Below are 25,483 nucleotides of genomic sequence, written 5' to 3'. Positions count from 1 at the left end.
AAGAGAGACCACACAGCTTCCCTGTGCTCATGGCTGGTTGTTAATGCACTTAGAGTTACTCTGCTGTTACTCTGCTACAGCATCAGACAAAACTGATAAAAATTCTCACACAATATATACAGCAACCATGGAAGTTGTCCAACTGGGAGTCTGGCTATCAACTTAATTGGGCATTTACCTTCTCGTTTACAGATGTTGCAACAAAAGATATATAGGCTGCAAATGTCTGTATAGAATGAATGGTAGGGGAAATAAAGTGAAGAGGAGAGCAATATAGAAGGAAAGGAGGAGGAGGGTGTGTGTGTGTGTGTGTGTGTGTGTGTGTGTGTGTGTGTGTGTGTGTGTGTGTGTGTGTGTGTGTGTGTGTGTGTGTGTGTGTGTGTGTGTGTGTGTGTGTGTGTGTGTGTGTGTGTGTGTGTGTGTGTGTGTGTGTGTGTGTGTGTGTGTGTGTGTGTGTGTGTGTGTGTGATGATTAAATGGGGGTGTACACCAGAATGAGTTATTAAACTGATAACATACCTAGTCATGTGACAATGGATGTGGTGCAAAAATAGTTTTAAATTGATATCTTAACTAAAAAAGATCATGCCTAAGTTGTCTAACATTTTGTGCATTGCATTACTAATGGTTTAATTGTAGTTTCACTTCGATTCAATGCACGCAACACTCTGGATAATGATCTGCTGGGTAATTGAACTTGTAATTCTGCTGTATGCTTCGGTCTCTCAGGGGGAAGAGAAGGGAGTTTTTCCTAAATAATGTGGCAAAGGGGAGCCAGTATGGAGCTGTGCATGGTGATGGGCTGAGGGGAGGGGGAGTGGTCTCAATCGTGTAAGGCTACAATAAAAGCCACTTGTCAGGACCTCTAAGGAGCCCAAACTTTCCAGTAGCACCACCGGCGGCTGCTGCATAAAGACAGACAAAAGAGGGACAGCTAAATTAATATAAAGCAGAGGAAAAGTTGTAAAAGCTAATATTTGGCTCTCCTAAAATATTTAAGACAACTCAGTGCAGTTTTTACCTATCAAGGTTTATATATTACATGTTTTTACTAGAGAGGGCCTTTTGTGCAAAAGAGAAAATGACGAGTCTGCTGTGCATCACAATTATCTCCCTCACCCTGGCTGGCAGTGCGTTCAGTCTGCCAACAGGCTCTGCATCCCAACTACAAGGTAAGAAAAGTATTCATATAAAAAATTTGATATTTAAATATGTGAGTCTGTAACCAGCCATTGTGAATGCATATGTCTGTATGTGTGCAAGACTCTTACCATGCATAAAGGAAAAAGATCAATGTAAAGGACCTGAAACACGTGGTACCTCATCTTAGCCTCGTGTAACAACAGGGTCTTTGTAGCAGTAGGTAACAGAGGAGTCTCTGGGGTAACATGCACACACACACACACACACACACACACACACACACACACACACACACACACACACACACACACACACACACACACACACACACACACACATGCACACACACACGCACACACACACACACACACACACACACACACACACACAAACACACACACACACACACACACAGTGTAACTCACCATTGACAAGCTGCAAACAGACGACCACAGGATGAACTGGCTGTAAACTGTAAATGACAGTACCATTCAGGCTCACTCCCCACACTACTGAATGAAAACCACACCACAAATACTACTGTGTGTACTAAAATTAGTCACAGGTTCCTCAGTGGCTAAAACTTGGCTAGTACTACTTGTCCATTTTTGGATATAAATCCTAGAGTGCCAAAACAGTCAGGAAATTCCCACAGTAAAGTCTTGGCTTTCTCTCATTTTTCTTGTAATTTGGTCGGTGGTTTGTCCTGCTTGTTCCTGCGGCAGACACACAAATGAAACCCTAGAAGGATGTCCGTATCGCAGAGCACCTGCACTCCATCATAAGGCTTTCATAATTCAAATTCACATCAGCCTTCAGGATGACACACTGAGATGGTTGCTGCATCAACCTGAATATATATATACCGCTGTGGTGAAAGAAAGCTAGGAGCTCATCATCATATGAGTGATATTTAATGCGCTTTCAGCAGCCCTGCTAGCTGACTCAGTGGATGTCAAATTAAGGGCTTCTCAGCTCTCTCTGTTCCAAGACGGGAGGAAACGGTTTGTCTATGGGGAGAAAAGTTTCACTCACTTAATATAAACATTGGAAATGTTCCCATTAGCCAGTGATGTCACAGGTTTGTTTGTGTGTGTGTGTGTGTGTGTGTGTGTGTGACTATACAGTACAAATATGTTTATATATGACCTCATTGTCTGCATGATATAAACACTTTGGCAAGGCTCAGGGAAACGTAATCATATAGTATAGCTTTTATTGGCTATATGAGCAGTGTAGTTTGTTCACGGGGCGTTGCCTTTTCTTATACCTATACTGACTCACTCTGGCGCTGATGCTTGTGGAAATCCACCATGGCAACAGGCAGCCTGACAGGAGCAGAGTTAAGATTAATGTCCCGCAGCCAAACGTATAGGGCCCCATGCTGAACAGCAGCCAAATGACTCTCTTTCCCTGTGAGGTAATAGTCTGCTAAGTCTAATGCTCAATGTAGTTGTTGGGTACTGAGGCTTGGCCCCGTTGCTAGGGCTGGGTGGGAAAAAGGAGCTTGGCCGGAAATGGGTTGGGGCGGGGGGCTCAGTTGAAAATGTGTTTAGGCTAGGAGATAGGACGTTGACGGAGCCACGGAGCATTTTTGGTGCTTTTGCATTTTGTGTTAGCGTTAGACATTGATGATAGTCTGCTGTACATGCGTGAGGATTGCAAAAGTGTACCCAAAAGAGCCATGCACTCCCACACCCTGGGCATGTCCTGCATGACAGGGAGGAGGAAAGAGTTTATTGGAATAAGTGTGTAGGAGTTGGCCTGCTGTGTTTGTCACAGCTGTGCTTGTTAATTATGTTTCCATATTGACAAAAGAGGCCAGCAGCAGAACAAAACAAAGCTGTGAGATATCGCAAATCATCCCACATCTAGATGCTCTGTCAGTGGGTGTGGCACATTGTTGCATAAAGATGTGATTCCTCCCTGATTTCCATCCTTTCACAGAGGAGGGATTTCAGCCAAATTAACATTTTGTTCATTCAATAACCTAAAGTGCAAATTATGCTTAGGGTTTTTAACAACATAATTACACTTTTGTTGATTCAGGTCACTGAGTAAACTTGGACCACAGTAATGTTGTTGTTCATTTACAGTTTGGTGTTACGATGAAGCAGATGGTTCCAATCCCTTGCTATTACCTCCTTTAACACAGTCAGAGAGAATTGTGCTCGATCATAAAATGGCAGCGGGTCTTGGCTGCAGCTGTGGGGCTTTTTATTGTCATGCCCACGTATTCATTTACTTTGCTGTGTTTTCATCCCAAGCCGCATGCACCCCACAGAGATTTCTGATGGAATCCGTTCAGAATTATTTGACAGACATTTTTCTGTTAAATTTGACAATTTGACACAGCCTTTGACCTCAGAGAGACTTATATAAATAGGATGTGGGTGAGGTGTGACAACGAAAAGAATGGCTTCCTTCTCCTGAAAGGCTAAGTACACACAACAGGCTGCTACTTTATGAGTGCAGTGAGCATGGTCGGGGCCACATTCTCCCGTGGGACATGTCTGCTGGTAACTGTAGGAGCACATGCCTGTTCCTCTGTCTGCTACTGCTGTCTCGCAGGAACCATTACTGTAGGTAATGGTTCCTGCAAGGTTTCTCCATTTCAAAGAGACATTAAGTGATCTATAAGGTATTAAGTTGGTCTGTAAACCGTAAATCATTTCAAGCTTTTTTCAGCATTATGTTGGCACTTTGATGTTTAATCAATCCCCTTCTATCTCACATTACAGGGTTAGAAACTGCATGCAGGGGTTGGTTTCAGAGCAAATACAGCAAAATGAACTCCTTTGTTTGAGCTTCTCCTTAATACCAAGTAATGTTTAAAACTGTGGACATTTGAAGGCATACATGTCTGAAAGCTGCACATCTGGTGAGCTGGTGTTGACGTCACCATCGGCTTCACCTTGGCCAGGGCTTTGATGAGCGGATTAGTCATTCTGGGTCCTACAGGTTTCAAACGCACCTCATGCAACTACTACTCATGTGGAGAATTTATGAGGCACTGCGAGGCTGTGAGTCATTCCTCACTGACAGAATGGGCAAGGGGAGCCTTGTCCAGACTGCTTTTAAAATCTGCTTTCGAAGACATTAGTAATTAGCAGTGGCAAAAAGGGGGTTTAGCCTGCTCATAAAATACCTGGCATCTTAGTGAACAGTCAAGAGGTGAATGGGGCTACTGGGTGTGATGATGAGGTAATAGGAGTAGTCTGGAATATGAGAACGTTTGCAGTGTAATGAAAATAAATTGAAAAGAAGTGGAAGAAGAACTGGCAAGAGGTTTAACTGAAGGGTAGAGTAGGTATGTCAGCACTGCTTCTGCTAATTAAATCTTTCTGCAGGAGAGCTCAATACTAATGATCTTAGCACCACTGAATAAAGTCCAGGCACACGTGTACTGTGTGCTTAGAGAGGAGGTTTGGGACAGTTTAGGCATGGGGTTGATTAGAAGCAATTTCATCGTCCATATTTGTGTGTGTGTGTGTGTGTGTGTGTGTGTGTGTGTGTGTGTGTGTGTGTGTGTGTGTGTGTGTGTGTGTGTGTGTGTGTGTGTGTGTGTGTGTGTGTGTGTGTGTGTGTGTGTGTGTGTGTGTGTGTGTGTGTGTGTGTGTGTGTGTGTGTGTGTGTGTGTGTGTGTGTGTGTGTGTGTGTGTGTGTGTGTGTGTGTGTGTGTGTGTGTGTGTGTGTGTGTGTGTGTGTGTGTGTGTGTGTGTGTGTGTCTGTGGTTGCAGGCCAGTGGCTCATATTAGTTCCTGTATTTCCCATCTGGGAAACATTTCCCTGTTGAGGAGCCAGTGACACAGTATTCAATTCATGGCTTTGGTGTTTCTACTTAACTGAGTCGCCTCAAACACAAACACTGGCATCATCCATCAGAAAAGAGAAACAGACTGGTTTAGACTGAGTTCATCCATTTTGAGTAAGTTGGAAGGAAAACCACTTGAAACAGAGCAAGTTTTTTTTTTTAAACTACAAGACATGGCAATGGCAGTGAACCAGGATTCCAACAACGGCTTGGTTGCATTAGATAACTAGTTATACCTGCAGACTACTTATAGCCACAAAGCAAGTTTATTCAGGTATATAATTACCATATTCTCTTACAAGTCCTGTGCATGACAGGATTTGACTCAACTTACAAGGTTGAGTGTTCAAGGCTGTACCTGCGGTGGTGGGGGTCAGGGGTTGTGTACATCCATCCATCTGGTGCTTATTATTGCCTGGCACAGTCGGCCTTGCTGGCTGGGGTCCTCTTAACTAAGCAAGCCCTGTGAGGTCTAAACATGGAGGTCAGCAAGATTGTGGGAACCCATAGAGAGGAACAAATGACCTGAGGGGTAAAGGCTGGCCTACTCTGGACAGGAGTGCAACACATATATATGATTGAAATTACGACAGCTGAATTCTGTATTTCATTATCTTATCAGATACAGTGGATGAAAGATAAGAGCTTTATTTTGAAGGTTAATGCTAAGGAACCAAAGGTTTATTAGAACCACGATTGACAAGAATAGGAAGGAGACTGAAGAGGAGGATTGGCTCCAGGGCCTGACGACTGGCTGCTTTCCAATACTGAATCTAATAAAACAAAACAGGCTACACTAAGAGTCTTTGAACGTTTTGTGGGAGAAAGAGTGTATGCTGTGTTTACAATAATACATACAGTAAACACATGCCATAACGTGATGTACAATCATGAACAAAAAGGGTGACCAAAAAGGAGGTAGACATTGGAAAGGTCTTTTTGTTTAGATTTGTAGCTGTAATATTTGGAAACAAAGTTTAAAATAGAGCTGTAATCAAATGAATAAAACATATTTTCCAGCATATGTACAAGTATCATAATCCATATCACTACCACTCTAAATCTCAAAGAGGTTATATAATGTTCTCCTTTTTTCCAGTTAAGGTATTCGCAGACCTCGGTTCCAACGTCACTCTGCCCTGCAGACTCCTGTCCCAAGATGCCATGGCCTTTGGTAACAATGGTATGCGGATCAAATGGACCAAGGTGGAAGATGATGAAGCACTGAATAAGATTGTTCTGACTTCAATGGGATTCCATAAGAAAACCTATGGAGGCTTCGAGAACCGTGTCTTTTTGCAGGAGCTCGACAATGAAGATGCCTCCATGGTAATAACTGACTTCTCCAGGGATGACGTAGGAAAGTACCACTGTGAGATCATCAACGGAGTAGAAGACTACATGCAAGAGGTTTCCTTGGAAATGTTGGGTGGTCTGATTGACGGTAAATCCTCTTTATCTGTTGTGAAGCTAATCTTAGGGATAGGCCTAAGAATGAGTTAATATACCAACTGTGATTACAATAGGAGTTCTTTCAACAGTCATGCACATACATTTCCATATAAAACATGAATCAGAATTAATCATCACATTTTTCTTTCTTGAGTTATTGAAAACATCCACATTTTCTTTTCTTGTGGTAAAACAAAAAGAAAGAAAACAATCAGCCTCTGCTGTTACATCCAAACTGCGGTGATGATTCAGCCAAGATTACATTTTAATAGTGTTCAACAAAAGTAAACGGAAACACATTTTCGATGTTTTACAGCCCATGTCCTCAAACAACTGACCGACTGATTGCTTTGGTGTCTAATTATTAGCACATTGTATGCCTTTAGTTTACATAAGACGATCCTTTAATTCATGCAGAGTGATAGAGAAGCCCAATATTATAAATTTTTGGCGTATGAGACAACTGCCTTTCACTTCACATGTACATTTGTATCTTTTCTGCTTTGCTCAGGCGTTGTGTTCCCATATACCCCACTTGTTGCCCGCTACAATCTGAACTTCGACGATGCTGTGCAGGCCTGTCAGAAGCAAAATGCTTCTGTCGCCACCTTTGATCAGCTATTTGATGCCTGGAAGGGCGGCCTGGACTGGTGCAATGCTGGTTGGCTCAGTGATGGCACAGTACAGTACCCCATCAACAACCCCAGAGGGCCTTGTGGAGGTACCAACAACGGGCCAGGCCTGAGAAGCTATGGCCGCCGTGATAAACAGATCAGCCGATTTGACGTGTTCTGCTTTTCTAGTGCTCTCACAGGTAAGTTCTTTTTATTTGTTAACCATTCTCTAATTTTAATACATTTTATATTCATTGTCCCTACACCAGAAAACACATGACATGTATGGTTCTGTAAAAATGTGACTATCGATGGCCTAGATTGGTAGACCAATGTGGGAAGAGGATACTCAACGCTACTTGAAACCTACTAATAGTTATATTTTCTCCAGACCATTCATTTTGCTCTCTCTGCTGCAGGACGTTTCTATTGGCTGGTTCAACCCGACAGGCTGACCTTTGATGAGGCCGTGCAAGCATGCTTAGACGATGGTGCAGAGATCGCCAAGGTGGGCCACATATACTCCGCCTGGAAGCTTGATAGCTACGATCGCTGCGATGCCGGATGGTTGGCTGACGGAAGTGTCCGCTACCCCATTTCCAGGCCCCGCAAGAACTGCAGTCCCGAAGAAGCTGCAGTGCGCCTTCTTGGATTCCCAGACAAGACTCAAAAGTCTTATGGTGTCTACTGTTTCGAGGAGCAGTAAGGCTTTAGCTAGGAAAAGGGAAGTCATAACCACCAAAGAGCAGCAACAACCACAACAAATAAATACAACAACAAAGCAGATTAGCTTTGGATCTTACCTAGCATGAATACCTTTCTGAAGCTGTGATAACCCTCTTTAACTCCTTAAAAACAAATACTGTACATCTTACTTCCATATGCAATGACTGACAACATATTCTGTAGCCATTAAGTTTTGTTTTTCTCGACTGTGCATTCATTCATTTTAAACAGACTGTTGGGGTAAATGCGACACTGTTAATATGAGTGATGTGACAGAGATTAAAACTTGATTGTTGTGAAACATTATCTCAGTTTGGTTTGTCCTCCACTGAATGATCAGATGTGTGAAGTTCAAGATTAATAGCATTCATGCTCATGTGCAGATGATATTTGCTGCTTTGAAAATGATCTTAAGAAAAGACCAATGTAATAAGCTATGCATTTATCAAGTATCACATCGATGAAATACCTAAGATTGATTAAAGACTCATGAACAAAACTACCACTATTGAGCGATTTAATTGAGCATTAAACTGGATCATTCTCTTATAAGAGTAAAGCTCTGTTTGCCCTGTAAAGCTCTAGACATATTTTCAACCTGAGAAATGTACTGTTTAACAAGAAAATGAATTTAAATGTCTTGATGGACTGTGATCTATTCTGCATCTATAGCTCCCATTACATCATCTTTGTTACAATTTGAAAGACAGTTGTACTATTGTAACCATGCTTGTTTTAACATTTATTATAAAACATGTTGTAATAGTTTCTTCCATGACATGTTTATTTTTAAAGACGGAAAAACTAATTCTCTCACTTGCAGATTATTTTGGGTGAAATTTAGTTTTTAGAAAACAATACAAACCAGCACGATTTCAGCCATAGTGAATGCAGAATATGTACAGATTTTCCTCTGATACCCTGAACCTTTTATACCCCTCACATTTGTAGTCCTTCCCTAAGACAAACAAAGCATTTAATATCACAGTAAGTAATACTGGCGGTCCCTCTTAGTTAAACGATTCATTAAAAGTATGCTGCGGTAACTATGATCTGAACCATTATCTGGTAATAAAGAAATCTAGACGACAGCACCCTTTTTAGGTACCGTTACAAAAATGATTTGATATTTCGTGTTTTACTTTTTGTAACCCTGGGCACTGAGTTGGGGTACTTACTGCAAACTACATGTGAAAAAATGGTGATTACTTGTTTTTAAAAGCAAAACTTGTCTCACATTTGTGCATTTGTAAACACTTGTGTATGAAAAAAGTGAAGACATGTTTGTATCTTATCGCCATGTAGGCTACCTTTTTACAAAAAAACAGTTTGAAATAAAGAATACGACTTTTACATTAAATTTGATTCTTTTTTTACTTCAACTACAACCAAATCAACATGCAGTATGTGAGGACGTAGAGGTTTAAGCAGATTGCAACAGTATTGTTAAAGCTGCCAAATAAGGGGCCATGTATCTGGCATGAACCCATGTCGTTGAGAGGATTTAAGATTAAACTTTTCTCACATTTATGTATTCTTTGGCATTTTTTATTCAGTGCCAGCATGCCCGCCCACCATTAAGTTAGACAAAGGGTATAGTAACACAGTGCTTAAGACTGCTTGTGGAAATGCATGGGAATGGGGTCAGATTAAGGTTTATGCAGCAGTGAAATGTAAATGTGTGTTGTGGTAAAAAGTCCATTGAAGCAAGCTTGTTGTTCAGTGGAAGCTATATTAGATAGCAAAAGAAGAAACTGAGAATTTGCAGTAAAGGTTTTACATTTTTTTCAGCATAGAGAAATGTAATTATGATATTGAATCCTCAAATGTGAGAAGTAAACTATACTCATGCACACTTTGTGCCTGTACAGTTTAAGCATAGTGGACTTTTCTTTTTCCTTTAGTTTGGTTATGCTAGAAACAGACAGTTTAATCGGTGAGAAATTGTGAATTGAGGCTCTTGTGGACCACCTCTGTTTCATTGCTGAGTGATTTTATTTGGTTTGCTTTTGTGGCTTCAACCAATAAATGTTGGCTGACTCCCATGAAGTCTGGAGATGCTACATCCAAAAAGCTTGTCACTTACAGGACTCCAGAGTAAGTAATGTGACTGGAAAATATAGCAGATTATGGAATGAATAATGCCCAAACATGATCTCCTTCTAAAACTTACCAAGTATGTTTGTTCTTTCAATTTAAGATTTCTTTCAGAAAGCCCAAAAGGCAAGCTTCTCCAATGCGAGCGAATGATATATACTCTGCAACTAACTAGACGCCTGGCAAATGGAAACAAAATCAGGAGCCAGGGTGGGTTTCCTTTCCCAAACAAACCGAGTAAGCCTGTTAAATCCCAGAGAGAAATGCGCTGAGAGGGCCAGGTTTTTCCACTGATCACCCATGAGACATTTTATGAGGTAAGAGTATGGTTTTACTCCTGCTGGGGCACCCAGGAGCCGCCTTTAATCACAAGTCAAGTCTGCTCTTAATGACATCAGTTGGCAGTCACAGTAAAAACCAGCAATCCATACTGACATGAAGATTACATAAACCAACTTGATGTTATTACACTGGTAATGCTGCTTTTTGATATTAGGCATATTATGATATCACTGACAACTTCCAGTCAGTGTAAAGAGGCCAGTGGGAACAGCGGTGCATTGTAATGTACTAAAGCAGCTTCTGTTTTTACACCCAGTTGAACTATCTGTTTCCTTAATGCACGGCCATGAAGGCATGACAAATATGTTACATTCCATAGGAGCCACAAACAGCCATGTTATCGGAAAACTATATTGTAATTGCAAGTCCACAGTTCTGCAGCATCAGCCATTTCAGAACAAGCGTCCTTAATCCAATTCTGACTCCATATGTTAGCTATAATTCACATCTCCCACTTCCTTTCCACTCCCCCTGAATGTACTGTCTGTCGACCAAGAGGTTTGTTGCATGTCTGATTTGTTTATGTAGGGGCAAGAAGCGACACTACTTTGAACATTGGTATGATCCTCTGCAAAGCTTGATTGTGATTCACAGAATTCAGTGTTAATTCCATATATTATGTTTATATTTTGTGTGGTGGCTTTACAGAATTCAATGAAAGGTCTACCCTTGTCTTTGGTATTCTGCAGACAAAATGTCAGGTTTATGGTCTAGTCTTATAGTGCTACCTGCTGGTGAAACACCCACACTACTTACTCAATACAAAATGTATCTTGGTGTATGAGGACATCTGAATTCATTTAGCCTCTTTAACTGCCTATTTGAATAGTGAACATACTTTTAAAAGGTGGCTTCTCCATAAAAGCGCTACAAAACTGAAAAACAAACATATTGCTAATTGAATTTCTGTTGAATTGAATCGTAAAAATGAACATGCACAACTCTCAAACACTGTACAATGCTTTCCAATACATTTCCCAAACATTTCCTTAAAAAGTCCAAATGAAATGTTATTAGTATAGAATATCCATATATTTATTTTTATTTCTTTGGTGATTTAAAGCAGAAAAAAAAACACTTTGAGCTCTTTAAAAAAAATTCACAAACATCCCAGACATTCACATTGTAAAATAAAAACAAATAAAAAACAGTTTAAATAGAAAATGATGTTATGTGCACATTAAGGCACACACACTGACATTCACAGGCAGACAAAACAAATACATTTTCCCTTTAAAAATGCTGGAGAAATACACAAACATACACATGTAAAAGTGTGTTGTTAATTTTACAGAACATTATTGCAGCCAATGGGGCTATAGTCTCTGGTCCACTGCTGGCCTTAAAGATCCATTCGCTTCCAACAGCCTGTGATTGTGGCTGGTCTCCTCTTGATCATACAATAGAAATATATGAAGAGTACAGCTGGGACAGGGGATAGAATCACATGTATCTGTAAGTGTAGAACAAGTAAGGAGTTCAAGAGCAGCTTGAAAATAAATTATATGCATCTGTTCCTAAACAGCCGTAATGTTCAAGTCTTTTTGAGTGTTTCACAAAATACATTCTCTCAAAGGCTGATTTTAATCGATCACAATAACAGAAAGGTTACGTGTCCCGAAGAAAAGCATAACCTAGAAAAACCATCACAGGCTACAGCACAACAGCAACAGATGAGAGCAGGACTATTTGGTGTGTAATTATAAACTGCAATAAAGTTATTGTAAACATGCTGTGGCAACTCAGTTTTGCACTGAACACACAGGAGCAGAAGATACAGGCTGCTGAGACACCTCCATCTTTCATTTGAAAGTAGTGATGGACATCAACTTTGATCAGTGGATAAAGGCTTTGTCCGTAAGTACTTAGAGAACAATCTCTCATATTAAATTGCTTAAAATCACACAAAATAATATTAATAAGTTTAAAAAATGTCTGTGTAAAGAAAAGTTTTCATAAACATTATCCTGACAACACATTGATGATAGCCATTGACGAATGGAAGTTGAAGGTCTCCATCACAGACATGGGCCTGTTAATAATCTGGACTCTAAATATTTCCATGGCTCCAATTGTGTAGTGGGAATTTGGATGTCTTGACACAGAATAAACAAGGTTAAAATGTGAGGACTTCAATATATTTATATCTGCATATGCATGCATGCTCTTTAAAATGAAGTCCAGCTTAAAACAGCACGACAACATAATGGATTGCTTTACATAACATAAGCGCTATATTTTCACAACAGCTTTTTTTTCTATGAATAAGGAATACTTATGGTGATTTTAAATAAAACATTTGGTGTACAAGTCATTAGACAACAGTCATGAATGTATTATTTGATAAGCTGGAAAAATAAAAAACGTCCGCAGTTTAAAAAGAATGAGTACACTTTTTTGCTTTTCCAGTAGCCAGCTGAAAGTGTTAAATCAACATTGTCATTGTTATAAAACTGTGCTCCTTGATAAGAAATGTTATGTATCAACATCTTTTCAAAAGGCACTTGATAAGATTCCATTGTCATCCAAAACGCAACAAAAGCTGCAGGTTATCCGCCTGGTTTCTTTTGATGAGTTTTCTCATGTGCTTTTTCTTGGGGAATCGTTTTCCTCTTTCACACAAGCATCAGCCATGTGTTCTTGTCCAGGGGAAGCTGTGCCCCGTTAAATGGCATTACTTTCTGTTCTGCTTATGTTCAGTTCTCTCTCTTCTTCCCCGGTAGCGCTGATGGTGAAAGCGAAAGGCTGCGTCCGGCGAACTTTCAAAGTTGTTTACGCTGTAGAGACTCTTGTGTTGATGTCTTTGGAAAACATTCCTCTGATAGCTTGATGCTGTTAGAAAAAAAAGGATGTATTAGTTAAAAAAACACGTATTGTAATTGTCAAAATCCTAAACAGTAAGAGACACTAAGAATATTATTTTTTGTACTTACGGTTATTGCAGGCTATTTTAGGGCTATCCCATCGTCCATCTCCACGACAACGGATAGTTGGGACGTGCCTCTGAATAAAGCCTGTTCGACACTGGTATCTCACCAGCGAGTTGATCTCATACCTCTCACGCTTTTTACCAAAGGTACGTGCATTCTCCACCAGAGGGGGCTGGTTACAGGCCACTGAGAATCAGAGGTGATGATAACATTTAAAGTGAGTATTTTTTACAGTAACAGAAGACCTTTCTCCTCTCAAAAACACATGCAGTAAAGTAAAAGAGGATATGTGCTAACACCAAAGTCCTTTTTACCTGTGCCCTTTTTGCAAGTGTAGGTCAGATGGTAGTTGCAAGGAACATCATTCCATTGGCCGTCCTCGTGCCATATCATCACAACACAATCCTCACCAGAAGAGAAGAAGCTGTCAGGCTGGTTGGGTCTCCAGTTTTCATATTGCTGAAATAAGAGCAGAGAATTAAGAACTTTGATTGTAAATATAGTCTATTATACCTACACCAAAAATCTTAAAGTGGTGTTGCCAACTATGTTCAGCAAATCTAATTGTAAGCTGTGGAATGAGCAGCCATAACAGTGATTTGACAGGTTTCTAAAAGACAGTGTCCATTGCCCTTTACTACGATTCATGACGAACAACAACACACTCACATGTCACTTCATATGGGAAATAATCGGTATACAGTTAATGCCACAGGTACTGACCGAAAGGGCTGCATTAGAATGAAAAACCATAAACGCAATGTTATTACGTCACACCTGCATACCTAGCATTACATGTGTAGTCTGCAATAATCCCAACGAACACAGATGTACATTTACAAAGTAATACAGTATACACACAGCTGTAGTGCTGTGGGGCATTCAACCAGGAGTCGCTGCTACCTGAAGTCTTTCAGCACATTCAAGGTTCAAACAGCCTCTTCAAAGCTGTGACCCCCATCACCCACCCACTCCGATCATGCCTTGAGGCTCTGCTACTCTGTCATTATGGTTAACAAACACACACTGACTTCCTGCTCAGCTCACTAAAAGTTACAAATGGGTGACCCATCAACTGCACAGCAGGCCTGCATCCTACTCAAAACAATCACACAAACTTTGATCACCCACACGCACAACCAAACATACACCAACCTGACCATTTTGGTTGATAATAATAAAATATATTTTAATGTTTGCAAAGCAAACATGTTACTGTTATTTATTAGGTATCCATGTTTAATAGTTAGATCAACTAGAGGGGACCACCCACCCAGGTCCCCTGGGCTGCTTCCAATGTTTTTGTCTCTCTGCGGCCAAGCACAGGTGCTGTCCATCTGTGTGTCTGCCTGCGTGGTAGCCCTTCCCCCGGGTGGCTGTCTACTGGCTGGACCTTCTGATATGTGTGAGGGTTGAAGGGGGATCCTTCCTGTCCACGCCTGCCAAACTCCCCTCTACACAGTCTCACTCACACCCTCAACCCCCCTCAATCTCTCAGCTGAGCAAGGGTCCCCATAGGCAGCCTCTGCTTGTCTTTTTACCCCCAGGCTGCCTCTATGCTTCCCCTATCTCTGTTCCTGGATGATTATCTTTAAAGTGAGGACATCTATCTGTACGACACGGATGCACATAGTCGTTAGAAACTTTCCTATCTAGTGAGGGGAATTTTCAGCAGCTGATTACTATCCTAAACATGCTTCCACTTCTGTGCTGTTTTTAAACACTGCATATATGAGCAGCATGCATTTCCAATCTGTGCCATCTCCTCTAAATTAGATTTATCTTCAAGTATTTTTGAAACTATTGGTTTTCTTGTACTGGACTGACACTTATTAAAAACAACCTTACGATATGTGCTAAAACAAAGCAGCCACCCATCAGGCTGTAACAATGTGAGGCAGGAGAGAACGTCATGAGAAATCCACCAAAGACCCAAATAATAATAACTCTCCCAAGATGACTGTGTCTATCATTGGCAGCTTTTACACATGTTTAACCTGTCTCTGTGCCACATTTCTTGAGACAAAAAAAGGTGAGAAATTATCTTACCACAGGTCTGCCGTCAGTCCAGCTGAAATCACTGTCAAACATCTTATCATTCAGGCCAATCCACTGGTAGTCCTGTCCAAGACCTGCCATAGAAGAAAGAGTGAATTACAGCAGATTGCGTTTCCCTCTGGAAAAATGTCCAGGACTGGTTTCAAACAAAGGAAGATATAGGGATAGCATTTTGATTAATACTTTTCCTGCCTTGAATGTAAAGCTGAATTGGTGTTTAATGATAAGGGTTTAATAAATATCTTGTTTTGCCCTTGTTGATAGTCTACAAATGTGATTTTTAACTTACGGTTGACATAATGTTGCTCCTCGAGGGAGAGGATGCTGGTGAGATGAGCCCCATGCATGCGACACTCTCTCTCTGCTGTGTCCCAGTTTCTTCTTTGGGGGAAGTACTTGTAGCAGTGGCCCTGGAACTTATGCCAGCCATAGTCACATGTTTCTGTATCTGATGGTAGAGAAAGCAATATGGGATGAGGTACATATTTGCAACAGATTGATAGACATTACATGCATTTAAAAAATGGAAGAACCCTATTTTACTTTCATCCATGAATCGATGTATCTACACCTCCACCACATAATGACATTATCTGATCTACTGCATCCAAACTACCTCTAACACCTGATATACTGAGCCTTCAGGCCTGCTGTTATCTCTGACTCTAACCTGGCTGGGAACAACATTATGGATTAGTTATTGCAGCCCTTAACATCATCACTATAAGGAGGTGGAGGCAAAACTAGAAGGAATGTAATTCAGTGCCAATTATCATCAAAAGGTAGATGAGTATGGTTCTTTTCAGAGTACTTCACAGGTAAGCAAGACTGCAAAACCAAATCAATAAATCAAGATTCCGAATTACAGACAGAAAAATCAATGGAGCTATGGAGTTGCAAAAAGGTCAAATTGATGTCAGACCCAGACACTCAAAAGATGATGCGATATGAAATAGATTTGGGATAAGGTTAAATTGTTTTTAGATATTATTTTACCAAACATTTGAACTTTTCTCTGTCACACCTTGATAGTGTCTTCTTCTTGACCCTACCAATGGTATATTTCCCTCAGATATAAAGTATTATTTTACTCCTTCCACTCCTCCGAGGCACTGAGGAAAAACATTTTTTGGGTTGTTTCATTTTCTCACGTTCTCCTGGCAAAAAATTTAAGACAGCAGCTGTGTCTGAGTACAGCGCTCGGGTGTGATTCACTGATGAGTGATCCCTACTTCTGGTTCTGGTCAAGACTAATCGGATTCAGAATTCAGATGATGCCCTGGGTTTCAACCCATTTGATAAGAAAGGTGGCCATAACTGGAAAACTATATAGGGATATAGAAATGACAGAATACATTTTAAGGAGTGACTCAATGTCTAGCATACCTAAGGTATAGTGTACACCGCATTTAACCTAGCACTGAGAAATGAATGTCTGTGTGTCTGTAACATGTGGAAACTAAAATTCAATAGTTCCTGAAGTACTTTCAGACACAACTTTCTGATTGTGGTTATGAGATGATTAAAGTGTTTATGATTCAGCTAATGCAGTGGAGAAACAGAAGACAATGCTCTATAGATGTATTGTGAGTTTGTCATTAGTGATTCACAGTCTATATTTTCTGTTTTATTTCCCAGGGCAGCAATCGTGTGTAACAATTGCCTAACAAGTTACCAAATTCAAGACTTACCCATAGGTTACAATTATTTATCATGTAATTTAAAAATGGTGCAAACTAAATGAAGAGATTTTAGCTGAACAGCTGGACCAATTTAGAATAATAATGACATGAAAAAATGGGGTTATCTGAAATAAAATAAGACAAGAAGAGAATCATTCCAACCAACCACAAACTTACCCTCCTCGCAATACAGCCCAGAGTAGCTCGGTAGGCAGACACAAGTAAAGTAGGCCAGCCGATCAAAACATGTACCTCCATTGCGGCATGGGTTTGACTGGCACTCATCGATATCTACATAAGAAACAGACATAATGAATAACAAAATATAGTTAAAACAAGATTTGGCAGATGCTTCCTGGTTCAAAGTTAAGGCCATGAGAAATTGTGAGAGAAATAATTGACAGTTTAATTACCTGTTTCACAGCGATAACCACCGTAACCAGGAGTGCAGCTACACGTATAGATGCTGCCACTCTTGAAGCAAGATCCTCCATTGAGACAAATATTTTCTGTACACGAGTCTGTACATGAAAAAGTGTAATAAGAGTTGCATGAAAAGGAAATTATTATGAGCATACACATTTTGTTGTATTGGAATATAAGCCGTTAAAAGACATACCTTGTATTTCGACTGTCTCGCCAAGGACAGTGTGCCCCAACTCGAATCCTAGGTCAGCTAATGCAGTTGTTTCCTCCCCTGTTAGTGGTGGTTCTCCTTTAATGACTGTTGTGTCATTATGTTGTTCCTCAGAAAAAGATGACGGAGTGGTGGCTAGAGATGCAACCAAAACTGAATGGCTTTGGGCTTGAGCTGGTGCCGTTGTGAACTCTGTTTGGGTCCTTGTGGGTATTTCAGTGTAAGTAGAGGCGTCCATTTTGCTCTCATCTTCTTTATCAGAGGTACTATCAACACTAGAGGACTCTATCTTTGAGGCTGTGGTAGCATTGACCTTGAATACTGTCAGAATTTCATCTAGGGACAGGGACTGTTGCTCCGTATTGATGATCTTTGGTTTCTTTGTAGTAATTGTAATTTCATCAGACACATTCTCAGAACTGACGGACCCACTTTCAGCCCTAGTGCTAAGGATAAATGGTGACCTAGTCGTGGCAGATATCATTTCAGGTGTGACGTTCGCAACTTCATTATTATCGATCTTGATCAACATGCTTTCTTCTGAGCTGCTAATGCTTTCTGAACCACTCTCAGAACTAGAGGAGGATGCTGTACTGACGGGAGCTGAAGCAGAAGGCAAGAAAGTGATAGCTGCTGCTGCTTCTACGGGAGACTTCGTAGAAGACCTTTCTTCTGAGCTACTTCCAGAACTGCTTACTGAGTCGGTAGGTTGACTCTCAGATGGTTGAGGAGCAACAGCTGGTGTAGTAAGGAACACTGCTGTGTCTTGTGATTTTTTGATTTCATGGGATGGTGGAGTTGATTCAACAATGGTAAGGTTTGGATCTTCATAATCTGGGATGGGATCATCTGCATCGAAATTATATATATTTTCTAAAGAGGTGGGTTGGTGAACTGTATCTGGAGATGGTTCTGGCTTTGCACCAGGATTCAAGGATTCAACTGTCCCATCTTCCACTGAAGCAGAAACAGCTTCAGCCACAGAAGAAGAGGTAGCGGGCACAGTTGTTGATTCTGTAATCTGGTTTGCTTCATGACTTGTGAACATAGGGCGAGTCGTGGTCAGTGATATATCCTGAGAAGAAAGATCAGTGTGAGGCATGTGTGTTATTGCAATCTCTGATCTGGCCTGTTCAAATGACCTCTGGGGAGTGGTTAGGTGTTCTGCAGGGGAAAATGTTGTGAGAAATTGGACCATGACTTCAGGCTGTGATGGTGATGATTTTGAGGGAACATTTGAAGTAGATTCAAGGGAAATGTGTTCTGTTGGCATTGTGGTGACTACTACTTTAGTCTCTGAACTCATAGAGATTTCTGCTGCATGTGTAACACCAGTAGGTTGATGTGTGCTTGTTAGGTCTGCATCTTGTGTCTCTTCACTTTCAGAAGCTGTTGAACCTGATTCAACAGAAGTTAATGTATTTGGTGACTCTTCAGTGCTGGTCACAGCAGTGTATTGTGTTGCATAAGCGTCAGTGATGAAGGTCTCAGTTGCCTTCGGACCTGAGGTTTGTTCAGAGGTAGAGGGTTCTAGTTGATCTGTTTGGGTGTTTGCCATCTCAGGTGATAAAGTGCTTGTGGTTATATCCAAATCAATAGTACCGGAAACAGAGGAAACATCCGGAGTGACAGAACCTGAACCTTCTTCTTCTGTTAAAATGCTCATAGTTGTTTCTGTTAAAACAGGGATGTCCTCACTCTCCGATGATGTACTTGCAAAACTTGACACTGCAGTTGACTTTTGATAGGTGGATGGGGAAGTTGCAGTCTCTCCTCTCTTTCCTGTCACCGTTTTGGGCAATGTTGTTGATGACTTTTCAAAAGACACTCGATCAGTGACATCAGAAATGGAAGCAACCAATGGAGTCTCGGTGCTAAAAGGTGAGGACACAGTTGAGGATGGCATCTCTTTTGTTGGCATTGAAAGTGAAGAAGCTGTTGCTTCTAGAGTTTGTTCACTTGAACTCACTGCAGATGTTTCCACTGAGCTTGAGTCTGCAGAGGAAGGCTCTGTCCCTTTAGAATAAACAGTTTGATCAGTAAGATGGGAAGTTATTGACTCGTCAACAGATGTTTTACTATCTTCAACTGTGCTACCTCTAGCATCAGTTGAAACTTCGTTGGTCATAGCTGCTTGGCTCTGTGCTTCAGCTGTTTTCTCTTTCAGTGATGAGGGTGTAATTGCAGTCTGGGAAATCACATCACTAGGTTCAAAGTGCTGGCTTGACTCCTCACTTGGCATCATTGGGCTGGTTGTGGCCAACACAGTGTTCTCAGAGGAGATTTCAATGTGTGGATGATGAGTGAACATGATCTCAGAGCGGGCCTGTTGGAAGGACACCTCAGATTGTGCCGTATCTGGTTCAGGTACATAAGTAGTAACAAACTGAACCATTACATCAGGCTTGGGAGTGCTTGAAAGAGAAGATTCTGTCAATGTGGAAGTTGATTCTTTTGTAGATTTAGAGGTAACGTGGTCCCTTGTGCTCTCTTCATGTGCTGGGGTTGATAATGCACCATTGGTAGGAGTTGAAACTGTTTCTGATGATGATGCTTTCACTAACTCTGTGGTTATCTCACTCATTTGAGTTGTATACTCTAAGGTCATTGTGGTGGGTTTCTCTGTGCTGAAATGATGGGAGAGTGGAGGGGCCACAGTATTTTCAGTCTTGATTGTCAAAGTCTTAGATGATGCAGTTGTGGTTTCTGAAAGGTAATCTCCAGAGCCTACAACATCAATGTTACTTGGGATTAAAGATGTATCTGTGCTGTAGTGAGGAGGTGATGTCATTGTGGAAAGCAATTGGTCCATTGTACTGTGCAGAAGAGTATCTTTTTGTGTTGCAGGTTTTGTGACAGTGTAATCATCAGAGCTATCCTTCCCAGTAACATCAGGAGATGATGTGACAGTTGGCTTCTCAGTGCTATAAAGACTGGAAGCAGTATGTGATACTGCAATTGCTATATGCTCCATGGCAGGTTCAGTTGAGGTCACGGAAAATGTTGAAGTTGTTAGTGTAGCAGAAGTTGGATACATTGAAGTGTCTGCATCAGTTACGTCTTTCAAAACAGTGACAGATGGTTTCCCTGTACTATAAAGAGAAGAGGGAGCACTTGCTGGTGACTTTGTAAACTCTCCTGTGGCAGTGCCAGGTGAGGTTGGTGAGATGTGTTCTGCCTTATCTGTTGTTATTATGCCCTCAGTGAACACACTTTGATTTTGTTCACCTGGACTCACCTCATTTGTATGTCTTTGTTCAGGGGCAACAGTTGGTTTTTCAGTGCTGAACAGTGAAGAGACTGTTTTCTCAGATGCTGTCCATTCACTAGAGTCATCACCTGAAGATTCTTCATCAAAAGCTTTACTCGTTGTTTTCAGTGTGCCAGGTTCAGTGGACACTGATGTAAGTTGTGTGGCAGCAACAGTTTGCGTGGAAATGGTCACACTTAATGTTTCATCTGTTGGGCCATGACTTGTGTCAGGAACGGCTGTGGGTAAGGATGTCATGTCATTTTCTTTTTCCACTGTGCTGAACATATACTCCTCACTTGACACCGGTGTGATTGAGCTTGAGTCTGTTGTTTCAGTTAAAGTTTGAGAAGGCACAAATGATGAAGCAGCAATCTCAGTGATAGACTCAGTAACATTATCAGCAGTGTCATCGCCTGAAAATTCATTGTCCACCAGCTCTGGAACTGGTTTTGATTGTGTCTCATTAGGAAATACAGTATATGGTGTAGTTAAATGGGTTACTTGAGAGACTGAATTTGTGGACGGAGTGTTAGCTGGAGTGGCCTGTGGTGCAGATGTAACCACCTCTTCACTAGATGTCTCCACCTCTTCACTAGATGTCTCCATACTAGATACACCTTCCACAATTGTTGGTTTTGGAGTGGGTGTTGAATATTCTGAAGACGAAAAGGCTAATGCCAATTCAGTGATTGAGGTTGCATCTAAAGTTACTGGTGTAGGAGTAAAGAAGGTGGCATCAGTCCCTGAACCTTCTGATTGTTCTGTTACTTCCAACATTTGAGACATTGTAATTGGTGTGACACCTCCAGCTTCCTCTGTCTGAATTGTTGGGTAAAAGGAAGAAGAGGGAACTATGGAGATAGTGTCTGCATCAATGATATTATCATCTTTGGTAATAAGTTCGGGAGTGGGGCTTCCTTCCCTCATACTGTCTGTAGCTGTAGAGAAAAGCTCATCTTCATCTTTTGCATCCTCTGTGAATATGATGGTTGTGCTGTCTGATGGTTTAGACACATGCAGGACCATGGTAGGTGTTTGTTCAGTTAGGTCAGTTTTGGCTATGCTGCTACTGGGAGTAATGATGACAACCTGTTGGTCTGTGATGCTTTGATATATAATGGAGGGAATAGGGGGGGACATCATTGTGCCTACAGTTTGCTTATGTTCAGTGCTTGAGCTTTCTGTGGTGAAGTCAATTGCAGAGTGATCACTAACTGACGCTTCTTTTGTATGGGGGGAGACAGTTGTATAGGATGACTGCGTTACGTGCTCGGCTAGAGTAAATTCCTCCTGGTTAAAGCTTGAGACAGAAGGCACTGTCGATTCAGAAGCTATGGGTCTTTCTGTATCTGGAGCAATGTCCCCCGACTCTGAGGAAACCTGCTCATCAGTGGTTGCTGTGAAAGACACAAGGGTTTCAGTTTCACCTGTGGCTTCTCCAAATGTGAAGGCTGAACTTGGTGTTGATGTAGCTGTTGCAGATAAAGACGTGTTACCCAACTGGGCAGATGTTACAGCATATACTGTTATGTTTGGTTTCTCAGTGCTGTAGAGAGAAGATGATACTGTTTGAGCAGATGTTGAAACATATGGTCCACTTTCATGCAATGATGTTGTTGTTTTAGGTGTCTCTGTGCTGAATAGGGAAGAAGCTGTACTATTTATCTCTATATCTTCAATATCCAAGAAAGCAGTTGTTTGGTCACTTGAGCTCTCCTCAGGAAAAGCAACAGCACTAGATGATAACATGATTCCTTTTGTAGCTGCAACAGTTGTGGACAGGGGATGACTTGTGACTCGTTCAAATGTAGTTGGTCCATCAGAAAGATCATCACCTGAACTCTCATCCTCCAATGTAGAGTCATCGGTTAAGACCCCACTGCCCTGTTCAGTAATAAAATGCTCACTGCTTGTCAGGTGTGGTGATTGAGTTGATGTCATAAATTCCTTGGTAAGCTGTGTGTTGGATTGAGTTGAGGATGTGACACTTAACATGTCAGGGGTGCTCTCTTTGTCATCAAATTCAGTCTCATCTATGGCTTCAGTCAATTCTTTCTGGGGTTTTATGGTAGTCTCAACGGATATCCCTGCACCAGATCCATCTGTACTAGATTCCAAATCATCTTCATCGGTAGAGCTGCCAGAGCTCTCCATGTCAATAAATGTGGAGGTTTCCTTTAAGGTATACACAGTGACACTAGGGATCGCCATGGGTTGAAAGGTTCCCAAGGTAAAAGTACTTGTTGGGACTGTTGTAAAATCTCCTGCACTTGAACTTTCTCCTCCCATAAAAGTGGAGGCAATTGATGGCTCAGAGGTCATTATTGTGTGTTGATCAAAGGCTGTTGTTGTTGGAGTTTTATCTGTGGATTCAGATGTGTCTTCTCCTGAGCCCTCTAGTTCAGCAAAATCACCGCTTTCTAACTCAGAGTCTGATACAGAAGTAGCCTCAATTGTGGTAGAAAAGTGGGTAACATCTGTAGATTCTTCTTTCATCAACAGTGAAGTAGTTTGGGATGATGATTCAACAATAGGTTGTGATGTGGTCTGAGTCTCAGCTATTTCAATTGTATCTGTGGCTGTAGAAAATGGGATTTTGGTTTTAGATTCGATGGATGCAGTTGGTGGTACTAGTGTGGGTTTCTCAGTACTGTAGAGAGAAGAAGCTATGGTTACTTGAGATTTTAAAACGTCAATGGTTTTAGTGCCATGAGAGGAGGTTGCAACCGAAGAATCTTTCACAGCTGAGATCTGAGCCGACATATCAGTGAACTGGTCACCAGAGCCCTCTGCATGCATTGTGCTCGCTGAAACCACTTTAGGTTTTTCAGTACTGTGAAGAGATGAAGTAATATCTGTCATTGTCTTTGAGGCTGCCACACTTGCAACAGTTGTGATCATAGGTTTCGCTGTGCTGAACAAAGAGGATGATGAGATGTCAGTTGGAGGAGACGTAATAGTAGATTCAGAGGTATACATTTGTTCAGGTTCAAGTAATCCTGTGGTTACTGTTGGTCTTTCTGTGCTGAACATGGAAGAAAAAGTGCTTTTTTTACCAGCAACAGTGGTGGTTTGATAAATCAACTCACTCTCATCGATTATAGGAATGGATGAGCTTGTGAAGCTAGGAGATGCAGTAACTGTTTCCCGTGAGCTGCCAATAACTATAGCTGAGTGACTGCTTGGATTCACTTTTTGGTCAGTAGTTGGCACAAAAGACAGAGTGGATGATTCCTCTGTTAGAATTGCAGTTGTGTGCCCATTTGAGCTGTCTTCTTCTGAAAAACTAATTGTAGAACTTGTCTCCAAATCTTCAATGATCTGGATTGCTGAAGTTTTACTTGTTTCAGTTTCACGTGATGCTGTGATTGGTGGCAAATCTGTGCTAGACATTGATAAGACAGCAGTTACTGTGGTGAAGGGCGCTTTAGTGAAATTGTCAGTGCTGTCTGTTTTCGAGAGAGTAGGACTTGTCTCTGGTGTAGCTGATGTTTTACTTGTTACACTTGTCGTAACAGTATCTTGAGTTTTAGCTGATCCCGATGTTGGTTTCTCAGTACTGTATAATGACGAAGCTCTGGTAATAGCTGTTTTCAAAGTGTCACTTGTTCCAGTTTCATGTGATGCTGTCACTGATGGTGACTTTGTACTCGACAATGAAGAGAAAGTAGTTGCTCTGATGGTTGACTCTTGAGGAAAATCATGGGTGATGTCTCCAGAACCCTCTGTTCCTGTGGGAATGAGCAATGATGATGTTTCCGGTTTAAGGGTTGATCCAATTGAGGTAAGAACTGAATCAGCCTTTATAGTTCCACTGCTAATGTCTTGATCCTTACTGTCTGAAACAGCAGATGATGTAACCGGAGATGTTGCAGTTGCTGCCTCAGTGCTAAACAGAGAGGTTTTAGACGTGACAGACGAAGACTGCGTGGACATGTCTTGGGTTTGGTCACCTGAGCCATCTTCATCTGTATTTGAGAGAGTATAACTTGTCTCTGGTGTAGCTGACAATGTTTCTGTTTGACTTGTGGCAGTCACTGATGGAGTTTCAGTGTTTAACATTGAGGGCGGAGTGGTTGCCTGAAGTAAGGACTCTGCGGTGAAATCAACACTGCTGTCTCCAGACTTTTCAGCATGAGTGGTTGGTTGAACTGCCAATGATGCAGTTCCAGGGCCCATGGTTGGTCCACTGAATGAAGGAATGGACTCCACCATTGTAGATATATTGCTGATAGAATCATCATCCATTAACGTAACAGAGGATTTAACAGATGCCCAACTTGGAGACATTGTCATTGAGCTTGTGAGTGTCTCATCAGAGGATGGCGAAATGGATGGTTCTCCTGTAAATGATGGCAGTTTTGTGACATTTATGACGGAAGAGATATCAGTGTACATGTCAGATGTTTGGTCACCTGAGCCATCTTCAGCTGCTTTAGTGACCATGGCACTTTGTTCCGTCTTATCAGTTATTGCAGAGACTGAGGACCTCTCTGTCTGAGCTGTGGTAGCACTGGCTTGTTCCCCAATGGAAAGAACAGTTGATTTCTCAGTGCTAAACAACGAAGAAGATGTAGGAACCGTAGTGTCTTTGCTGGACATTTTAGTAGTTTGCTCTACTGAGCTCTCTTCCTCTAATGTTGGGAAACTAGGACTTGTCTCTGGTGTAGCTGATGTTTTACTTGTTACACTTGTCGTAACAGTATCTTGAGTTTTAGCTGATCCCGATGTTGGT

The 25,483-nt window shown here is 41.3% G+C and overlaps 2 protein-coding genes across 2 annotated transcripts; one reads left to right on the top strand and one right to left on the bottom strand.

Moving 5' to 3' along the window:
* The first annotated feature begins 862 nt into the window (after positions 1 to 862).
* LOC307043352 (hyaluronan and proteoglycan link protein 1-like) lies at positions 863 to 8,050 on the top strand. The gene is made up of 4 exons (XM_079687737.1): positions 863 to 1,172; positions 6,057 to 6,401; positions 6,921 to 7,223; positions 7,443 to 8,050. Exons 1-4 carry the CDS (start codon positions 1,043 to 1,045, stop codon positions 7,727 to 7,729), a joined length of 1,065 nt encoding a protein of 354 aa, XP_079543863.1. The 5' UTR covers positions 863 to 1,042; the 3' UTR covers positions 7,730 to 8,050.
* A 3,157-nt stretch (positions 8,051 to 11,207) lies between these two features.
* On the bottom strand, positions 11,208 to 24,614 carry vcana (versican a). The gene is made up of 8 exons (XM_079687145.1): positions 17,478 to 24,614; positions 17,272 to 17,379; positions 17,036 to 17,149; positions 15,466 to 15,624; positions 15,168 to 15,250; positions 13,433 to 13,577; positions 13,122 to 13,304; positions 11,208 to 13,020 (listed from the first exon to the last, which is right to left on the bottom strand). The coding sequence occupies exons 1-8, from the start codon at positions 24,139 to 24,141 to the stop codon at positions 12,863 to 12,865; spliced, it is 7,614 nt and encodes a 2,537-aa protein (XP_079543271.1). The 5' UTR covers positions 24,142 to 24,614; the 3' UTR covers positions 11,208 to 12,862.
* Positions 24,615 to 25,483: the final 869 nt, after the last annotated feature.

This window comes from Notothenia rossii, assembly GCF_949606895.1.
Source record: "Notothenia rossii genome assembly, chromosome: 6".
Lineage (NCBI taxonomy): Eukaryota > Metazoa > Chordata > Actinopteri > Perciformes > Nototheniidae > Notothenia > Notothenia rossii.
The sequence above is the reverse complement of the archived record's forward strand: the minus strand, read 5'-3'. Positions and strand labels throughout refer to the sequence as shown.